A 22,731-nucleotide genomic window follows, 5' to 3' on the forward strand; every position below is an offset into this window, starting at 1 on the left:
TTGAAGATGTGGGTGAGGAAGCGTAGGATGGAGGGGGAGGGAGGTTGTAGGAGTTGTGAGGGGATAGGGTCAAGGTGGCAGGTGGTGAGGCGGGCATCAGAGAGGATCTTGGAGACTTCTTCGATGGTAGTAAGGTCAAAGGTGCGGAGTGTTGGGGGAGCTTCAGTATGAGGAATGTAGGGTGGGGTGGGAGAGGAGGTCAGAGCAGTGGTGGGGCCGTGGGAGAGGGGTGATGAGGGGGTAGCTGAGTGAGGGGGAAGGGGGTTGGAGGGAGTTTGAGCAGCGACGAAGTCCCTGTGGGTTATGTCGAGGGGGAGGGGGGATGAGGGGGTAGCTGTGTGAGAGGGGACGGGTTGAGAAGGCGTGTGAGTTGCGGCAATGTCCTTGCGAATTGTGTCAATCTTGTTTTTGAAGTGATTGGCAATCTCAAGGGCAGTGAGTGAGGTGCTGGGTGGAGGTGGTGGTGGCGAGAGTAGAGAGTTGAAGGTGGAGAAGAGTCGGCGAGGATTGGAGGAGAGGGCCTTGATGAGGGTCAGGAAGTAGGCTTGTTTGGCAGTATGGAGGGAGGAGGTGTAGGTGTGGAAGGCAGATTTGTATCGGGTGAAGGCTTGTTGGGATTTGGTTTTGCGCCATAGTCGCTCCAGGGCACGACTGTGTCGCTTGAGGGTTTTGGTGTGATCAGTCTGCCAGGGCTGGAGCGGTCGGGGTCTGATGTTGCGTGTGGTTAAAGGCGCTAGTGAGTCAAGGGCTGTTGACAGCGCATTGTTGTAGGCGGTCATAGCCAAGTCAGGGCAGGACAGGGGGAGGATGCGGTCATGGAGTTGATCAACTGCGGAGTGGAGGGAGGCAGGGTTAAGGTTGCGGAGGTTACGGCTGGTAGTAGTGTGACATTTGGAGGGGTAGGCGTTGGAGGATGAGGAGATAGAGAAGGTAATCAGGTTGTGGTCAGAGAGAGGGAAGGGGGTGTTAGTGAGGTTGTGGTTGTTGTATGCACTGTGCAAGTGCAAAGGAGGAGGTTAAGTGGAGGAGACGGGCTGTGTCCGGGTTGTCGAGGTTGACAGGGATGTTGAAATCCCCAAGGATGATAGTGGGTAGCTCAGAGGAGAGGAAGAAGGGTAGCCAGGAGGAGAAGTCTTCCAGGAAGCGGGGTATGGATCCAGGAGGCCGGTATATCACAGCAATCTTCAGGGGGGTTGGGGAGAATAGTCGGACGCAGTGGGCCTCGAAGGAGGAGAAGGATAGGGAGGGGGGGTTTGGGAGGACTCGGAAGGTGCTCAGCGGTGACAGGAGCAGGCCAACCCCACCACCTTTACGACCGTTGGGCCTGGGTGAGTGGGTCCAGGTGAGACCACCGTAGGAGAGTGCAGCAGGGGAGGTAGAGTCAGTGGGCTGGATCCAGGTTTCCGTAATCGCCAGGAGGTTGAGGGAGCGGGAAACAAAGAGGTCGTAGATGGCGGTAAGCTTGTTGCACACCGATCGGGCGTTCAGGAGTGCACATGAAAACGGGGGGGAGATTTTAGGGAGCAGGGGGACAGATACTAAGTTGCGGGGGTTGCGGCAGGACGTGGAGGCGGGAGGGTTTTGTGCGGGTGAGGGAGGTGGTGGAGGGCCAGGATTTGGGGAGATGTCCCCCGCGGTTATGAGGAGGAGAAGGGTGAGAAAGGTGGCATGGGAGCGGGATGTGCAGGAGCGTGAGAAACTACTAGTGGAGGTGTTCGGGTCAGTGGGAGAGTGGAGTAATAGGAGGAGTACTGTGTATATATATATATATATATATATATATATATATACACAGTATCTCACAGAAGTGAGTACACCCCTCACATTTTTGTAAATATTTTATTATATCTTTTCATGGGAAAACACTGAAGGAATGACACTTTGCTACAATGTAAAGTAGTGAGTGTACAGCTTGTATAACAGTGTGAATTTGCTGTCCCCTCAACTCAACACACTCAACACACAGCCATTAATATCTAAACCGCTGGCAACAAAAGTGAGTACACCCTGAAGTGAAAATGTCCAAATTGGGCCCAAAGTGTCAATATTTTGTGTGGCCACCATTATTTTCCAGCACTGCCTTAACCCTCTTGGGCATGGAGTTCACCAGAACTTAACAGGTTGCCACTGGAGTCCTCTTCCACTCCTCCATGACCACATCACGGAGCTGGTGGATGTTAGAGACCTTGTACTCCTCCACCTTCCATTTGAGGATGCCCCACAGATGCTCAATAGGGTTTAGGTACGGAGACATGGCCAGTACTTGGCCAGTCCATCACCTTTACCCTCACCTTCTTTAGCAAGGCAGTGGTCATCTTGGAGGTGTGTTTGGGGTCGTTATGTTGGAATACTGCCCTGCGGCCCAGTCTCCGAAGGAGGGGATCATGCTCTGCTTCAGTATGTCACAGTACATGTTAGCATTCATGGTTCCCTCAATGAACTGTAGCTCCCCAGTGCCGGCAGTACTCATGCAGCCCCAAACCATGACACTCCCACCACCATGCTTGACTGTATACAAGACACACTTATCTTTGTACTCCTCACTTGGTTGCCGCCACACACGCTTGACACCATCTGAACCAAAAAAGTTTATCTTGGTCTCATCAGACTATAGGACATGGTTCCAGTAATCCATGTCCTTAGTCTGCTTGTCTTCAGAAAACTGTTTGTGGGCTTTCTTGTGCATCATCTTTAGAAGAGGCTTGGTTCTGGGACGACAGCCATGCAGACCAATTTGATGAAGTGTGCGGCGTACGGCCTGAGCACTGACAGGCTGACCCCCCCACCACTTCAACCTCTGCAGCAATGCTGGCAGCACTCATACGTCTATTTCCCAAAGACAACCTCTGGATATGACAGTGAACATGTGCACTCAACTTCTTTGGTAGACCATGGTGAGGTCTGTTCTGAGTGGAACCTGTCCTGTTAAACCACTGTATTGTCTTGGCCACCATGCTGTAGCTCAGTTTCAGGGTCTTGGCAATCTTCTTATAGCCTAGGCCATCTTTATGTAGAGCAACAATTCTTTTTTTCAGATCCTCAGAGAGTTCTTTGCCATGAGGTGCCATGTTGAGCTTCCAGTGACCAGTATGAGCGAGTGAGAGCGATATCACCAAATTTAACACACCTGCTCCCCATTCACACCTGAGACCTTGTAACACTAAAGAGTCACATGACACTAAGGAGGGAAAATGGCTAATTGGGTCCAATTTGGACATTGTCACTTAGGGGTGTACTCACTTTTGTTGCCAGCGGTTTAGACATTAATGGTTGTGTGTTGAGTTGAGGGGACAGCAAATGTACACTGTTATCCAAGCTGTACACTCACTACTTTACTTTGTAGCAAAGTGTCATTTCTTCAGTGTCGTCACATGAAAAGATAGAATAAAATATTTACAAAAATGTGAGGGGTGTACTCACTTCTGTGAGATACTGTATGTGTGTGTATGTGTATGTGTGTGTATATATATATATATATATATATATATATATAAAATTGGCGCTTTTTTTTATTCATTATGCTATTGCTTGCTCTTCATTTTAATAGGGTACGTCGGTCAGGGAATGCTCACTGGAGTTGTTGCTGGTCCTGTATTCACATCACCCCCAGTTGGAAGCATTGTAGCTGCAGTCAGGACAGTGGCCCATGCTGGAGCAGGTATTAATATCCGGTTTAGTCTGCCTTAGTTTTCTATATTGTCCCACTGTGCATATGCAGTCTTATTCAGCTTTTCAGTGTAACGATTCATGACTAACACTTGGCAAGCTGCTTATACTTTGAAACAACTGGCTATATAATGCCTAGGCTACTGGTACTATACCATTAAAACAAACTTTCTAAAACCTAAGAAAGCATACGTTTTGCACACGGAAACCATCTGGATTCCACCTGTTGTGTTTTTTTTTTTTAACTATCTTCAATTAGAAAATGAGGATACCTATCTTTTTCTCTTCCCCCTCTCCAGACTTTGAGTATAGGTTATATTTACTTACAACCCCACTGTTCAGTAATCTTCATGGTTCTGACTGCGGCTGCACATTAACTGGCCAAAATTTGCACCCAATCCGTGTTTAGGCATATACCATGGCCTCTGCAGCCTTGAGAGTAAGTACACCCTATAGTGAATATACTGAATATACCAGTTGGTATATTTAAAATGTAGAGGTTGATATCTAGTCAAATTAATGTACCTACATTGCTTGCATTAAAAAAATATTTATTTGTGTTGCTTGAACTGGATGGACTGTTGTCTTTTTTCAGCCAGATTAACTATGTAACTATGTGTTGTTAAATACAGAGCTGCATTAATATGTGACTTGTGTCTGGGTTGAGTTCTTCTTTTAATTTTAGCTTGTAATATTTTGTGTTTTTATTTTTCTAAATTGCACTTTACCTGTTGTATTTCAGTTCCGTAATGTGTTTTATCCATTTCTCTTTCTCCCTCCAAGCCGGTGTGCTCCTCTTGGTGAAGAATTACACAGGTGATCGCTTGAATTTTGGGTTGGCTTTAGAGCGTGCACACCGGGAAGGTATTGAAGTGGAGATGGTAGTGATCGCAGATGACTGTGCTTTCATCTCCCCAAGCAAGGCTGGAAGGCGGGGCCTGTGTGGAATTGTCTTGATTCATAAGGTAAGATGAACCAATTTTTCCCTTATAGTTTGACAACATGAACTGGTGAGAAAAATTGTTCCGTGCACAAGCAGTGATAGCATACATACAAACAAATGCATAGACAGAGAGTTGTAGAGGGTACACTGTTTTAAATGAAGCACTAGCTAATTTGAGATTAACATGTTGTTTTGTGAGGGGAACAAACACAAGTGGGTGCAACTTTAGGTATTTTGTTACCATGTTTTGTTGTTAATTTAGATTGCTGGAGCTCTGGCTGAAGAAGGAAAAAGTTTGCAAGAAATTGCTTCATTTGTCAGACAAGCGGCAACTGGAATTGGTGAGCAAAACAACCTACTCCTTTTAAACTTCTGTGATGGACCATCTGCACACATAGAAATTATACATTTCATTAAAACTTAACCCCTTCCCATCTACAGTATTCATATATGCAGCCCCACTGGACTGGGCTTTTTTCTGTGGTGCCACATATATGCATACCTGTCTTTGTGCTGGGAGCATGAAGCACAGTGCACTCTCAGCACAGAGACTGGGGTCTCACGGGAGCCCCAGGTCCCGTACTAAAGATCGGGACCTGGAACTGCTGCTTCTGGGTCACCTGATTGCTGTGATAGCTGTGACTGTCATTGGCTGTGCTGTGCTGTGCTGTGTGCTGTGCTGTGATTGGCTGTCACTGTGAAGCCCACTCCTGCATTTTCTCTATCTGAACGGAGGAGAGAGATACATTGTCTCTCTCTCTCTCTCTCTCTCTCTCGCAAAATGCACGCTATTGTTTCTGGGCTGTACTATGGGTACATACAACAAATAACACACATGTATGGTATTGCTGCAATCATCGGGAGCTTGCATTTGCAAATAATACAGAAGTACATTGCATTTAAACACAGCATAGGAATAACTGAGCAAAAGTATAACACCCTCATGCGTAAAACACAATATATAACATTATAAAGCTAAAGCAGAGGGGAATAATACGCAAAACAGCTGTCACCAGATATAGCCAAAGCCTTGGGATTAATTACACTATCGTTCCCCATACAAGTAAGAGAGATATAATCCAGAGAGCATCTGTAAAGTCATTGCGCCCTGTAAATAAGTGATATCATAACACTGTGAAGCTGTTATTGGATAAGACAAAATAATAGGAAACAGAAAAGGAAGAAAAAAAGAGAAGAAAGAGAGAGAAAATCATGAGAACATAGAAGAATGGAAGAGGGAAAAAAACAAAAAAAACATATACATGGAGGAGAAGGAGGGGGGGGGGGAATTTGATTAAAAAAAAGGAATGTTGACTTAAGCTGAAATAAAGGAGCCAAAGCCCTTTGAAAATCTGAAGTGAGACCATACTGTCCACATAAGTTTGATTCAGATTTATTCTCGTCCCAAGTGATCATCTGTTCCATATACTCAATCTTGTCAACCTCACAAGTCCATTCCGCTATATATGGAGCTTCAGTCTGATGCCAATGTCTGGCAATTACAGAACGAGCTGCCGTAATAATGTCGCACCAGACTTCTTTTAATTTGCTTATACGAACCTGGCAGCATAGACAATATAGTAATGCTAGGCTCATTTAGAATATAGTCTCCCACTAATGTAGTAAACAAATTGAGACTCTTCTTCCAAAAAGGTAAAATTTTTGGGCAAGTGCCCCAAATATGGGTCATGGTGCCAGGTTCTCCTAAGCATCTCCGGCATATCTCAGGGATAGATGGGTCAATTATATGCAAATTCGTAGGGCAACGATACCATCTAGACAGGATTTTGTAATTGCGTTCATGAGCATAAGAAGATACAGATAATTTGTATGATACAGCCAGTATCTTGTGTCACTCCAGTCCTTCCGCCGACATGTTTAAATCCTGCTCCCATTTAGAAAGGAACAGAGGGGAATTCAGACAGGTTTCTTGCAGTAAGATCTGGTATACCTGCGAAAGCGTGTGTTTAGTTCTAGACGATTGGGATAGGAGAGATACAAAAGCCGATGAAGACTGTGTCAGGTAATCCGTACAGTGCCGCTTACTCAAATAATGTTTCAGTTGAGTGTATTCCAACCATGCTAGTGATGTACTATGACAAGAGGGAAGGATTTGGGAAAGAGGCTTAAGGGCCTGGGCCACACAAAGTGTGGTGCAGTAGAGGCCCATCCTGGTGACCCCAACAAAAGAAACCGAGAACACTGTTCCGTGGAAGGGAATGAAGTTAGCCCAAACAATGGGGTCAAAGGGCTCAGCCTAGAAGACACTAGGCCCTCACGTAAGTAAGTATGTAAAGTAGCATCAACTGTAAGGGGTACCAACTCTCTCTGAGGTCTCTGTCCAGGTTCCAACCACAGCAAGGATGTAAGGGCAAGGGTCAAAAGATCATTCTCCAACTGAGTCCATAACTTAGTGGATTGACCATGGAACCAGTCAATCACTAAGCAGAGAGGCTGCATGACAGTAAAGCGTAAAATTGAGCAGGGCCACACCACCCCTACATTCGGCAAAGATAGAATAGTGGATCGCGCTCTAGGTTTCTTATAGCCCCACAGAAAACCGTGTATCACCCTGTTCAAAGACAAAAAGAAATCCAAGGTCGGAGGAAGTGGGATAGCCTGAAAAGTGTATAACAATTTTGGCCATCTTAATACCATTCACTCGAACGAACCAAGAGATGTGTGGTCTATCATCTGTTTGAAGACAGGTGCGGACCGTTTGGAGAAGGGGTGTATAATTAAGGTCCAACATAGTGGGCAATGAAGATAGAATTTTAATACCGAGATATTTAATAGCCTTCGGTTGAAATTTAAAGCTGAAATTACGACGAACCTGGGATACCAAAGACTGGGGCAATGAAATGTTCAAAGCTTCTGTTTTATCATAGTTCATTTTAAAATTGCTTAATACCCCAAACTCTCCAAACGTCCGCATCAAGGAAAGAATGGATACAAGGGGGATGGTAACATAGAGGAGGAGGTCATCTGCGTACAAAGAATGTTTTTATAGTCATGGCGGCCGATGGAGATGTCTTGTATATCAGGGTGTTGACATATAGCAATGGCAAGATGTTCCATGGTAAGAATATATAGTAATGGGGAGAGAAGGCACCCCCTGGCGAGTGCTGTTACGAATCCATATATGATCAGATAAGAGACCTTTGGACCGAATCCTTGCACAAGGACAGGTATATAAAGCCAGGATTTTAGTCAATAACGTAAGACCAATGCCAATCTGTTGGAGCTTTTGGCGAAGGAAAGACCTGTGGACCCTATCGAACGCCGAGACAAACCGAAACATGGCATTTTTGAGCATATTCCATCAGGGTAATTGTTTGAAGGGTATTATCTCTGGCCTCCCTATTCAGGGTGAAGCCCACCTGATCAAGATGTATAAGATCTGGAAGTAAGGGCACGAGCCTGTTAGCAATGATTTTGGAGTACAGCCTAATATCTACATGTGTCAGGGAAATGGGACGGTAACTGCCACTTAGGTTAGGGTCTTTACTCTGTTTGGGCAGTACTGTAATATGAACCTCTAGTGCCTGGGTCGGGAAAGGGGAATCTGCAAAAACTGAATTAAATGTTCTGGTTAGGAAGGGGGTCAGAAGATCACTAATTGTTTTATAAAAGTGAGTGGTGTAACCATCTGGACCAAGGATTTTATTAGGTTTGAAAGAAGAGAGTGCACAAGCAAGTTCCTCTTCCATGAAAGGTTGGTTCAGATCTTGTACCATGGCAGGAGATATAGTAGGAAGAGTGGTTTTAGCAATGTATTCCCCTATTTTAGAATCATGGGTCTCGGAGGACATGGCCTCCGGACAAGAAGGTAAACCATGCAGAAGATGCGTAAGTCGACCGTCAGGGCATTTGAGTTTTGCAATAGAAGCAATGCTATTTCTACCATGCAACGCCCTGGCGAGCATTCTCCCCAGTTTATTAGCCTCAACATAAAACAGGTTACGCATCCTGTCCCTCACAGCCATAGACCTCTGGTCAAAAAGTTCCAAAAGCCAAAGTCTAGTGTCAGAAAGCTCAAGCATAGTAGCAGGACATTGAGTCTGTTTGAGATTTTTCCAGAGTGAGGATACAAGCCGAAAGATCCTTTATCTGTGCCAAACGATCTTTTTTAAGCCTATAGCCATGTTTAATGAAGACACCCCAAACCACGGATTTCAATGCCTCCCACTGCATAGGAACAGGTGTATCATTGTTATGGTGGTCAGTAATAAAGTTATTTATGGTTTGCAGAATGTCATTGGAACATAGATCATCTTGGAGAAGCGAGTCATTCAGCCGCCACATCCACTCTTGTTTCGACATATCCATTAGGGAAAGGGACAAGTATATTGGTGCATGGTCAGACCAAAGAACATTGCCAATACTACTCTGCGGGCGGAAGGTCAAGGCAAAATGACTCACTTAAAAAAATCTATCCGTGAATAGGATTTGTGAGCTGTCGAATAGTATGAGTAATCTCTATCTGTTGGATGGGAAAGTCTCCACACATCCATTAGGTTATGTTGTTGGAGAAATTTGTTCAGTTTGTTGAGTTGTGAGTAGGAGATAGAACCTCAACCCGCAGAAGGATTCAGTACGCAATTAAAATCCCCCGCTAAAAGAATAATACCTTCAGCGAATTTCAATAATTTATGTAGATAACGGAGCATAATATAGGTAATTTGGTCCTGATTAGGGATGTACATATTCGCCAGTGAATACATCTTGCTATATATAAGAAGTTTCACAAACAAGTATCTGCCGTCAGGGTCTATACAAACATACAATAGCATGTATGGGATCGATTTATGAATGGCAATCGCTACCCCGAGATTTTGAATGAGCATAGGTACTATGAAACCAGGACGTGTAGTACTTGTTGCGTAAGGTAGGAACATGATCAGTACGGAAGTGGGTTTCCTGAAAAAAGACTTGTGAAAGCTGTACAGGATCTGAGAATGTTTAGAGGGTTAATTCAAGCCATGGGCATTAAAAGAACAGAGCTTCAGAGAGGTCGCAGACCTGGGACCCCCCATGACAAAAAAAAAAAGGGGGTGGGGGGAGGGACAGGGGGCAGGAGAAGAAAGAAGGGGGAATCAAAGATAGAGAGACACATGATACAGAGCAGAGAAGTCAGAAGGAAGGGGGTGCATTACCCCAAGAACGATTAAAGAAAGGAAAGAAAAGAGGAGAAGGTAAGCCAAGAAAATAAACTTAGCACTTCGTAACTAACGAGAATAATTGGCAAAATAAGCCTACAGAGACCTGTCTGACCCAAAATACCCAGGTTATAGGCAGAGATCCTGAAACCTATATGGAGGAAAACCAAGCAATCTCAGGAAGGACGGAGCTAAACCCACATAACTTAATTATAGCCAATAATCAAACATTGAAGTGAGAGGATTCTCAATATAAATGATGACCAATGTTGATCATCAATAGGATATATAACCGGAATACAAAAGACATCAGCGATCTGCAGATATATATATATATAAGTGTATGAGACCTGAAATCCAAACATATCGGGTTCCATATAAAAATCCTGGCCCGACGACTAGCAACATCAGATACAGAAGGAAGAATTTAGGCATACATATAGTTATGTTAAGCTGTGCTCACAGAGGTCTCTGTGCACCACCCGACCCTCTCCCACCTCCATCATAATACTCATATAATGCCGCAAAAAGCCATATAACATTATAATACTCAACCCAGTGTAACCTCATATAACCACAATAACTGTAGAGGAAAAAGAAAAACATAGAAGCCTGTCCTGAGTGTGTTGAGCAACAAGTACACTGGAGATGTCCGAATAAGGACCATAGATGAATACTTAAATCCATCCTGCCATCCTCAGGGAGGCCCATGCAGCCAGATAATAGCAAAGAACACATCCGGTGTGAAGAAGGCTAGCTGTGATTGATGAAAAGAAGAAGATTGGTCCAAATCAGGGTTTGGTCAGCATAGAATCCCTGGACGAAGACCCAGGCTGGTTCCTGCTAGAAGGTGTCTGGCGCCTACGTTGTGGGAACGGGGCCCCAATAGGAGCAAGATCAGAGGTAAGCCAGTCCGGGACCGCCACCGGAGCTGTATTGAGAAATTGGAAAACCTCAGGGAGTTGATCCGGGTCCTTCAGGTAGAAGCTTTCATTGTGCAGACGGATAGTGAGACCAAACGGGTAGCTCCAGACATATGTGCTGCCACAATCTCTGATGGTATCCAGTAGAGGTCGCAGTAGGCGGTGTATAAAGAGAGCTCTGCGTGAACGGTCTTGTAGTATATTGATGGGTATACCATCAAATTGCATGGGCCCCCTATTCCAGGCTTTTCTCATGATCTCTTCTTTGACAGTAAAAAAATATATAAGGCAGAGTACATCTCTTGGCAGATTGCGTTCAGATCCCCCGGGAGAACTGACCCGATGTATCCTGTCAATTTCTATTGGAGAGGTAGCAGGTTTGCAGATCATTGAAAATCCCCAGGACAGTGGCTCTTAGGTCCGCCGGTCCAGTTGCCTCAGGCAGCCCGCAAATCTTAATGTTATTTCGCCTATGGCGATTTTCTAGGTCATCATGTTGCAAGCAGATATGGCTTAGAGTAGAGGATTGCTGCCTAGTGAGTGATTCAAGAGACTGTAGCCTTTGTAATATGGAGTCCCTGTCAGTCGACAAAGTATTCACGGATCTCGGAGGTCCGGCGGCCATTACACTATACCAGCTGGTCAGTGCTCATAGCAGCTTTATGCTGCTTCATTACTTTGCATAGTTTTTGCTCTGGAAGGATACCGTCTTTTTCTTTGAATCTTGTTTCATCATTAATAAACTTTAAGCAAAATTACTACACTATGGGCATTTCCCTTTATGGCTCTTTGGTGAGCTTTTAATCCCCCAGAGCTCCCCTTGGTGGCCATCTCTGTATCCAGAAGAGGCTGCATTAATGTCCTTAAAGGGGACTTCCGGATGTAAAGCTGCCCTGATGATATCTACCTACCTTAAAGCTGTACCACCTTTAAGAGGGATTCTGGGCAGACCTCCACTGATTAATACATTGTGCATTATCCTTGCGCATCTGGTGAGTGCACATTTTATCTATATGTTGCCACTCACAGAACCTGTTTGACGATTGATACATCACCGGGACTAATTGTGTCACCTTGGGCCTCCATTGGATTTTTGATTTTATTTATGGACTTTTTATATTCTAATATTTTATGATTATTACTTATTGGACTTTTATTGACCTATATATTTTATTGGACATTTTACTTGTGTCATTATACATTTCATTATCCATACCATCATACTACTATAGAATTTTTAGCGCTGCACTATTTTACATACGTTGCTTGAAGGTTTTATGGTCTCCTTTTGGTGCACAGCTGCTTTTTTGTTCTCAAAGCGCTCGCTGACATCTCTATATATCCCCTCACTTCTTGTTTTGCCAAATTTCAGCATGACAGGAAGTGAAATTAATGCCGGCCATACACGGGTCGAAATGCGACCGATTTTTCATCCGAAAATCGGACCTAAGAATAATCGGACAATTCTTGCTCTGTTAGTGGGTCAATGGCTCCAGCCGATTTTCATGGTTCCTCCCCTTTTCGGTGATCTGGCATGTTGGAAAATTTGTGATGGTCAAATCGTACGATCGTTTTTCCGAAAATAATATGCACATGAGCCGTGATCTGGAAGGAACAGAAGTTTTGCCTATTATATGGGGTGAACTTTATGACTTGGTTGGCCGATTTTTTAAATCATTGATGGCACCATCGGATTACCGAGCGAACAACATTGTCAATTTTCGGATGAAAAGTCATTCGGAATTCGACCCATGTATGGCCTGCATTAATCTCTCCAACTGAGCCCCTGGATAGCAAAACAGATACATTTTGGCGGCACCCCTCCACCCTGTTTCCTGTGGCTCAGAAAATGCTATGTTGGAATTTGGTCATATGATTTCTACTATATGGGTTGGGAACCGACCTAGACATATGGTAACCTAAAAAGCCATTTTTGGGTGCCTGAATTTCTGTAGCATAGGTATGTTTTACAGGGAATTCTTTTTAAAATATTCAATTTAGGATGGGGCAGGTTGTGGTTTCACAAAGGACCTTTCTCGTTGCTTCACATTTAAATTGCTGTATCCAATATGTATCACAAGGTGGTGCTGTAGCACCTATATCAGCACTAATATTTTCTATGTGACCTCTTATATCCCTTGCATGTTATTAGCTGGCATGTTATTATAGTAAAAACCTAAAATTTTGTTTCTTTGCAGTCACTTTTTATTAGTCTCTCCTCTGTTGTTCTAGGTACCTTGGGTGTCAGTCTATCTCCATGCAGTGTGCCAGGATCAGGACCTACTTTTCAACTTGCGGCAGATGAGTTTGAATTGGGATTAGGTAAGTATATGTTTTTCATTAATGTTTTCTGGGGATCCGGCCATGGTCCTAGTAACACAAATATGGGTTACAATGCTAGGTTTGATTTATGAGGATTGGGGACACTGGTAAACACTTCCAGTGGAAAATGGAAAACAAAGAATGCATATAAGAAACTATGGGGGGATAAAAGTATTTGACACTTTTCTGGTGGTGACAGATTTAGTTACATAGTTAGTCCAGCTGAAAAAAGACAAAAGTCCATCCAGTTCAACCATAGGAAAAAAAAAGTTATAATCCTATACCCACAGTTGATCCAGAGGAAGGCAAAAAAAACCCCAGCAAAGCATGATCTAATTTGCACCTGCTGGGAAAAAAATTCCTTCCTGATCCCCCGAGAGGCAATCGGATATTCCCTGGATCAACTTTACCTATAAATGGTAGTAACCAGTTATATTCTGTGTATCTAAGAAATAATCCAGGCCTTTTTTAAAGCAATCCACTGAGCTGGCCAGAACCAACTCTTGAGGGAGTCTATTCCACATTTTCACAGCTCTTACTGTGAATAAACCTTTCCGTGTTTGGAGATTAAATTTCTTTTCCTCCAGACGTAAAGAGTGATCCCTTGTCCTCTGTGATAACCTCAGGGTGAATAACTACACCGATTTCACTATATGAACCACTGATGTATTTTTACATGTTGATCATATCCCCCCTTAATCTCCTCTTCTCAAGAGAGAATAAATTCAGTTCCTCTAATCTTTGCTCATAGCTGAGCTCCTCCATGCCTCGTATCAGTTTGGTTGCCCTTCTCTGTACTTTCTCCAGTTCCCCAATGTTCTTTTTGTGAATTGGTGCCCAAAACTGAACTGCATATTCCAGATGAGGTCTTACTAATGATTTGTACCGGGGTAATATGATATCTCTCTCTCTGGAGTCTATACCTCTTTTAATACAAGAAAGGATTTTGCTCGCTTTAGAAACCTCAGCTTGGCATTGCATGCCATTATTAAACTTGTGATTTACCAGAACCCCCAGATCCTTCTCCACCATTGATTCCCCCAGTTGTACCCCCCTAGTATGTATGATGCATGCATATTCTTAGCCCCCAAGTGCATAACCTTACATTTATCAACATTAATCCTCATTTGCCATATAGTTGCCCAATTAAACAGTGCATTGAGGTTGGCTTGTAAGATGGAGACATCCTGTAAGGACGTTATTCCACTGCACAGTTTGGTGTCATCTGCAAAGACTGAAATAGTGTTTATAATCCCAGACCCTATATTGTTTATAAATATATTAAAAAGTAAGGGTCCCAACACTGAACCCTGAATTAGATCCTAATTTCAAAGCTTTTAGAATCTGTTGTTATATCTGACAAATTCAAAAAGAATTTCCTCCAGTTCAAAGATTGGGAACTTGGCGGTAATTAAGACCAACTCTGAGTTGGTGTACAATGAGACGCCAATGATCAGAATAGGGCATGTCTGTGCTGGAAAGCTGCCATGAATAAGATAGCTTTCTGCACATGGCTCCTTGGTTGCTAAAAAAAAAAAAAAACCTAGCAACTAGTAAGTCATCCCCAGCCCCATTCAGCTGTCAGCTAGGAGATTTCTCAGCTGACAGCTGAAGATAAACAAAGGGCAATGATGCTGGTGACTCATCCTTTGCCCCATTCAGCTGTCAGTTGGAGGTATCAAAGGGAAAGGGATGATTTCTGATGTCATTACCCAAAAGACAGTGACAGGAATCCTGTCTGACAACTAAATGGAGGTGGGCATGTGTCATTGGTTGTTATTGTGCTGTCGCCTGGGGAAGGGGGTGGTAAGTCTGCACTGAGGATGGAGAATGTTCAGTGTCCGACAGCTATATGAATTTGTTGCAGGTACCAACATTTGTGGTGCAGAGGCATGACAGAATTCTAAAGATTGTCTAACACTGTTTAAAATTTCAGAGTATATGGTTTTAAAAGGATATGCAAATATGCAAAAACAGAACAGGTGTTTCTTATGGTAACAAATGATGAGTCCCTGATCCAAGCACCTTTTATGTAGCAAGAATCCCCATGCTAAGAGCCAAGTAAACTGTTCTCTTGTCAAAGGAAAATATATCCATATGGACTAGTCACAATATCAGGTATGAACTGAGGAAACACTGCTAATGAGCACAATTGTTGTGCAAGCTGTTGGAAAAAATAAAGCATGCATGACCAGTTATGGTCCACTATTCCATTAACCACTTGCCTACAGGGCACTTTCCAGCTTTCAGCGCTGTAACACTTTGAATGACAATTGCGCGGTCATGCAACACATGTACCCATATGACATTTTTATCATTTTTTTGAGACAGATAGAGCTTTATTTTGGTGGTATTTAATCACTTCTGGGTTTTTTATTTTTTCTTAAACAAACCAAAAACCACTCAAAATTTTGAAAACAAAATTTTGTTTTGTTATAAAATAATTGTAAATAAGTGATTTTTCTCCTTCACTGATGTACGCTAATGAGGCTGCACTGATGGGCACTGATAGGCTGCACTGATGGACACTGATAGGTGGCACTGATGGGCACTGGTAGGTGGCACTGATGGGCATTGACAGGCATCACTGATGGGCACTGAAAGGCAGCACTGATACATGGCACTGATATATGGCACTGATAGGCAGCAATGACTGGCACTAATAGGCGGCACTGACTAGCATTGTTAGGCGGCACTGATAGGCGGCACTGACTGGCACTGATAGGCAGCACTAACTGGCACTGATAGGCGGCACTGACTGGCACTGATAGGCGGCACTGATTGGCATTGATAGGTGGCACTGACTGGCACTGATGGGTGACACTGAAAGGCAGCTCAGATGGGTACTGATATGTGGCATTGATGTGCACTGGTGTGCACTGATATGTGGCATTGATGTGCACTGGCAAGAGGCACTGACATAAGGCACTGATGGACACTGACAGGTGGCACTGCTGGGGCCACACTGATCATCAGTGCCCTGATGATCAGTGTACATGTCCCCTCCGCGGAAAGCCGATTACCGGCTCTCCTCTCCTCGCCTCTCGAGTTGTCAGCGTGACAGCTCGAGAGGAGAGAAATGCCGATAACCGGCATTTCCCTGTTTACATGTGATCAGCTGTGATTGGACACAGCTGATCACATGACCGAGCCAACATCTTCGGCTCTTCCCGTCGATCACTGTGCTGCGCGCTCCCTGAGCCGCGCATGCGCAGTGAGAATGGGAGGACGTCATATGACGTCCTCCCAGAACGAGAGAACCGCCTTGCGCCCATCATATTACTATATGGCGGGCGGGAGGTGGTTAAAGTAAAAACTTCCGTTGCTTTCATTATTCTATGATTTAAAAAAATAAAAATAGAATTTTTAATTTCTATATAGAAATTGCTAGCAGAGAAAAGCTGGTGTATTTATAGTTTGTTTTTTAAACTGCCACTAATATGCATTTAAAGCGGAAATAAACCCATCAATTTAACTGTTTCAAAAACAGTTCTATTTCCGGCACATGCCAGGAATGTAACTGTTACATTTGCGTGTGTTCTCAACCAAACATTCAAACCATCAAATGACTAGTGTCGTAACTGGTCACATGTGCAGCATCATGGCAGTTGAAGATCAAATAGAGGTTAAGATGGCAGCTTCTTTGGCTGAAAACAATAGTAGGGTTTAGTTCTGCTTAAAATGATCTGTACATACTGAACACAGCAAGTTATGTTGTAATGGCAGTTAAAACAGACTCAGGAAAGTACTTTTGCATTCAGTGAAATCTGCATGTATCTGCATTGTCTCTAGACCTTAGTGAACTGATTGGCCTTTTTCCTTAATCTGGCCATATATTATACAATTTTCTTATTAAATTTTCTTTAGATTTAGCTTCAACTACATAGTGCAAGGGCCTGCCTGACCACATAAAAAATGGAAAGTGTTTAGGTTTGGCCTCATATTATATGGTTTTGGTAAATCTAACGGAAAACTGTACAAGAAAATTGTATAATGTATGGCCAGCATCAGTTCTGTTGATAGAATTTATTGTTTAAATGTATATTTATTCATGCCTGATTTTTTAATATATGACTGGAGTTTTGTTTTTTGGGCAGGTATACATGGCGAGGCTGGGGTTCAAAGATACAAGGTGTGTACAATGTCCTCCTTCCTGTTTCTTTGTGTCATTCTACAGGAATTGGTAATAATTAAAACCCAGCTCAAGCCAAAACGATTTCTTAATTTCAGAGTGTGGAGTGATTTGAAAAATGTAAAACATTTCTTTTATTGCTGCCTGGCTGGATTTCAACTTTAACACCTACTGGTGCATTTGAATATTGCATTTGAGTGACACTAGCCTGAAAAAAGTTTCAGAAGATTGCACAATTTTTACTTGCTTGCTGTTCTGTAATTTAATTATTGTATTTAATCTTCAGATTAATAAATACATTCTCTGTAAGTCAAAGATATATTGGAGAATGGGATTGGCATTCACTGCTTTAAAGTTACTAAACCCACAAAAGTAAAATCAATCCGTATATGCAGTAAAGCATGCTTGTTATACTCACTGTGAAACTTAAGAGGTTAATCCTCTGCATTGTGTAAAAAGGAAGTTTGATCCTGTCTTCTCTGATCCTCCCCTTCTTCCACAGTCCCCATTTCATCTCCTGATAGAACAGAGCCTTGGGGACAAGTTGCACATGCTCAGTTCTTAGTGTGTATTGCTAGAGAGTTTTTTATTTTTTTGGGAGGGTGCATGTGATCAGCATAGGGTCAATGAGCACTGTCCGGACAGAGGGTCAGGGGTCCTGAAGCCTCACAGGACAGTGAGAGGAGAATGAAAACTCCTCCTACAAGCTATAACCAGTGCTCTGCTGGATACTGATAGAAGTCACAAGACTGCTGTATACTGCTGATGAGAAAAGGTATTTATCAGTTTATATTTACTAAAATAGTTTCATTTCCATGTTCTTTGTTTTGTGGGATACCAGATATAGTGAATGCAGGGTCCTGGGTTTAGTAACACTTTAAGTGTATCTAAACCCTAGAATATGGGAATTGTAGATTATGTAACTGTAAAGATATGTAATTTATTTAAGCTTACAGTCCTGTGTTCATTAGTTTTTTTTTTCACTGGATGATCCTGCCAGGAGCACATTCCTGTCCTATGGTGACAATGCTCACTCACTGAATGGTATCAATGGACGAGGAATGTTGTCACCGTAGTACAGTAAGTGTGCTACGACCAGATAACACCCTGTAACACAGTGAAAAGCGTAATGTAGTCCACAGAAGAGAATGGGGCAGGCTTTACTGGATTTCTGGCAGGATAAACATGTATATTTCTGTACTTGCAAAGTTTATTTTGCTCTGACATACAATTTAATGATGGTATAGCCTTATAGACAGTCAGACTTGACCCATAGACTTGCAGTGAGAGCCTTGAAATACAGTCATTGTGTTATACCATTAAGGAGGAATCAGAGCCTGCATTCATATTAGGGAAATATGGCTGCCCCCATTTTCACAAATACCTACAAACTGTAAAACGACCAAAATTTCCTTTAACATGTTCACCAAAGAATATGTTATGCTGAGTGGAGTGTAATGCACCCAAGTAAGACCTTTTCGGAAGGATCATTGCTCATAGCATTTAATTCTACACTGCAGACAGCATATGGGTTTGGAGATTGCTCATGTAGGCAAGGTTCAGACTGCCTCTTAAATGACCACCAATATGACATTGCCAGGTTTCCTTAGTACCAGTCTGGCACTGGCAATCGTTACAGCAGCAGTCTTAGCAACTTGAAAATATCTGACAACTACATGGATGCAAATTAAAAAAAAAACACATTGAGATCATTGGTTGCTGCACCATTATTTTGTCTTTATTTAATAGATGAAGTCCTGTGATGAGATTGTAAGGATTATGATAGATCATATGACCAATGAAGTAAGCAAATCAAGAGTAGTTTTGCAGCCAGGTAAGTGTGAGCAATGAGCTGCCTTGTGTACTGTATATAACCAGACGTAATTCAATCACAGTTCATGGACTTTGGACACTGCCAAACAAATTTATATATAAAGTACAAAACTTTATTGATGCATAATAAAATCTTAAATGTATTCAAATTAAAAGCACAGTCGCATTCTGCACCCTATTTATTTATTTATTTCAGGTACTTATATAGCGCCATCAATTTACACATTCACATCAGTCCCTAACCCTCAAGGGGTGTACAATCTAAGGTCCCTAACTCACATTCATACATACACATACTAGGGTCAATTTAGAGAGGAGCCAATTAACCTACCAGCATGTCTTTGGAGTGTGGGAGGAAACTGGAGTACCCAGAGGAAACCCACGCAGGCACAGGGAGAACATGCAAACTCCAGGCAGGTGGTGCCATGGTTGGGATTCGAACCAACGACCCTAGTACTGCCAGACGGAAGTTTTAACCATTTAGCCACTGTGCAACCCCACCCTATGCCAGTAAGGGTGGTCGCCTAATTCACATCCAGCGGTATAATAGTTACAGACTAGAAATCAGATTAGCCCCTTCACATAAAGCTCAACATGTTTTGCTTATTCCGCTTCTTCAGGAGCAGAAGATGAAAACATACAAATGCTACAACAATGTCAGTCAGAGACAATATCCCAGATGCAATATATCACACGATGAAGCAGTAGACAAGAGACCAAAATCCCATATAATATCAAACAGATCTGTATTTGGTCTGTCCATAGGTAGTGACCCTCATGATAGTTCCTTTTATTCCAATATAAGAGACAATGTAAGATACTTCACATCTCTCCTGCTAAGAGCCATGAACAAATGTCAGGAGAATGAGAAAAAAATGAGAGAAGAGACTAAACAGTCTTCAAAATGAAGACCACCAGAGGTCTTGCTTCAAACAGGCCATAAGTGGAGCTCAATTGTAATAATCTTGGTAACTCGTCTTTCCTATAAGGGGTCACCAACTGAGTCTGTTCATGCCTTGAATAATAACTGTTACAGTTATTAATGGGCTTATGTTAGCTCTCAACTGATTTATCAAGTCATCAAATGGCCGGTGTCATAGCTGATCATACGTTCCACACCATGCCAACTTCAGAACAAGCACAGACTAAAATGACAGCTTCATTGGCTGTAAAGGCAATAATAAAAAAAAAATAACGCATGTCATACTTGCCTGTTTTGTGCATTGGTGGCAGTAAAATGCAAGATCTACTTACACTGTCTGGTGTGTAGGTGTACATGTAAAGAAAAAAGTTATATTTATGCTTGCCTTACCTCTACTTTACAGACATAAGAGGGTGAACTGCAAACAGGGGCGGACTGAAAACTCATGGGGCCCCCGAGCAATAGGGGATCATGGGGCCCCTGTGTCCTTGCCCAAACTCAAAAAAGCCTATGAAAAAGGTACCAGGGGCATCTCATGGGGCCCCCTACTGACCCCGGGCCCTTGGGCAGTGCCCGAGTTTCCAAATGGTCAGTCCGCCCCTGTCTGCAAATAAAGTTTAGGGCGTCCTTTACACTGTGTAATGGAGAGAAACAACAAACAGTTATGCATTTGCTGATGTTGTAGAGGCACCCATGCTGATCTTGTTCATTTAACTTACTAAAATGTTAAAATAAAGATTATACACAATATCTGTGTGCATTTCTTCTTTGATAGCAATTTGTATTTTCAGGTGACTCCATTATCATAATTGTGAATAATTTGGGAGGCTTATCGTGTCTGGAGTTGCAGATTGTAGCCAGTACAGTTGTGCACTTACTGGGTTAGTAAAAGAAATCTTTGACCTATCCTCTGATCATCTTTTCAGGAAAGTACTTCCGCAATTCTATTTGAGATTGATTCTTTCTTTTTAGAGAGTCGAGGGCTGCGGATAGAACGGACAATGACTGGATCTTTCATGACTGCCCTTGAAATGAGTGGTGTCTCTCTCACCTTAATGAAGACAACAGAAGAGCTTGTGCGGCTCTTTGGTAATAACAAGAATCTGTGTGTATGTGATTACTGTTGATTATAGTGCCAGAGTGATACAGTTCTGGCATTTCATTTGATTGTCTCATTTCCTGTTTTGTACTGTATTTTCTTAGATAAAGATACATCTGCTCCTGCATGGCCCCGTGTCCCATGTGTTCAAGTAACAGGTCAGACACGCACTATGCAGTGTGCTCCAGAAAATGCACAGCCTGAAAGAACAGAGCCTGGTGGTGCGTAAAGCTAACTGTGTGTTGTGTTTAGAGTGGACCAATGTGTTCATGCGTGTATACATCATTTTAAATAATAATTGCATATTGAGGATAAGTAGCAAAAAATGCCAAGATGTTACTGAACTCCTTAGCAGAATTTCTAAAGATCTATAGAGAATTTATTCCACTGATAGGAACCAGGAGGTTTGACTGACTAGAGACCTCTTTGTCATTGTCACATTCATCATACATATTACAGTCTGATTGTACAATCAACTTCAGGTTTACCAAAGCTATATACTATAGGCATCCCCTAAACCATGCATCAACTTGTATCCAGTCAGGGAAACCCCTGCATTACATAGTTGTTGCTACAAGGAAGATTTTATAGTCAGATTGTAACGTGTGGTAAGCTTAAGGCCCCATGTACACGGGATACTTCTGAACGATGGAAACTGACTGCTGGAAAACATAGGTTAAAAAATGTCTGTTTATCCGCGTTTGCATAACGCGTTTATGTGCATTTATGCTCGTTTGCGTTTAAAAGCATTTTTTTAAAGATAAGCACAGCAGAACCTCCCAAATGCACAGAATGCACTGACAGGTGGTAAATTATTAACTAATTCAGACTGTTTCAGAGAAATACAGAGAGTAGAAGCAGAGAGAGCAGTATGCGTTGAGATTAATTTAAATAATAAAGTGCAGTGCTAAAATGAATATAATCACAATGAAATCCAAATGCAAATAAGTCTATAAGTATATAGTGAGATGAATCCAGAAATATCAGTATGCTGATGCTTGGAAGAAATGGTAGGATTGCGCACTTACCAGATGCGCATAGAATATGCGCATTAATATATCCACCTCAGGGCACTTAGGTAATGAGGTATGGTAGGTGTATGTAGAACATCCGTCTAGGAATGGGCAGCACAGCGGTCAGTGGATGATGTCTGCTTACTCCAGAGGTCCCCTTTAGGATGGATAGGGTCAGCCACCTGCTTACAGGGATTCCCCTCCTCTGGATAATGGGTCAAATTTGTAATCTCCACTGGCTCTGCAAACTTAATGGCTCCATAAAGAAGCCATAAGAAAGGTGCCAATAGTGTAGTACTTCTTTAGTAAGTTTATTAAATCCAAGAACTGACAGTACAATAATGTAAATGCAGGTACACTAACCATGAGTAAAGATGGCTGCCGGACCAACACATAGCTCCAGCAGCGTGACGTCACGGATTTTGGATTTCTTCAAAGCATCAGCATACTGATATTTCTGGATTCATCTCACTATATATGTATAGACTTATTCGCATTTGGATTTCATTGTGATTATATTCATTTTAGCGCTGCACTTTATTATTTATATTGCACTTTTGGAGGTTTCATTTGGTTACCTGAGTGTATCAGCTGCTATATTGGAGAGCGCTCACTTTGTTTTGAATACAGATGTGTTGAGATTAGCTTAGGTGTGAGTTGCTCATTAACATTTCTTTTGTTTCCAAGGGTGGGAAAGGTGTCTGGTGGAGTGAGTCATT

General features: G+C 42.6%; 1 protein-coding gene across 2 annotated transcripts in view; it reads left to right on the plus strand.

Moving 5' to 3' along the window:
• The window catches only part of TKFC (triokinase and FMN cyclase), a 45,446-nt gene that overhangs the window by 16,058 nt on the left and 6,657 nt on the right, over window positions 1-22,731 (plus strand). For both annotated transcript variants that reach the window (XM_089655013.1, XM_089655012.1), the window contains 9 exons: window positions 3,548-3,658; window positions 4,450-4,631; window positions 4,872-4,950; window positions 12,924-13,013; window positions 17,111-17,145; window positions 18,895-18,979; window positions 20,692-20,781; window positions 20,873-20,989; window positions 21,104-21,220. In XM_089655013.1, the coding sequence (XP_089511139.1) occupies window positions 3,548-3,658; window positions 4,450-4,631; window positions 4,872-4,950; window positions 12,924-13,013; window positions 17,111-17,145; window positions 18,895-18,979; window positions 20,692-20,781; window positions 20,873-20,989; window positions 21,104-21,220 (906 nt within the window). The remainder of the gene's footprint in view (window positions 1-3,547; window positions 3,659-4,449; window positions 4,632-4,871; window positions 4,951-12,923; window positions 13,014-17,110; window positions 17,146-18,894; window positions 18,980-20,691; window positions 20,782-20,872; window positions 20,990-21,103; window positions 21,221-22,731) is intronic.

The sequence above is a fragment of the Staurois parvus genome, unplaced genomic scaffold (genome assembly GCF_062004578.1).
Source record: "Staurois parvus isolate SC_StPar_1 unplaced genomic scaffold, SC_StPar_1.0 ptg000818l, whole genome shotgun sequence".
NCBI lineage: Eukaryota > Metazoa > Chordata > Amphibia > Anura > Ranidae > Staurois > Staurois parvus.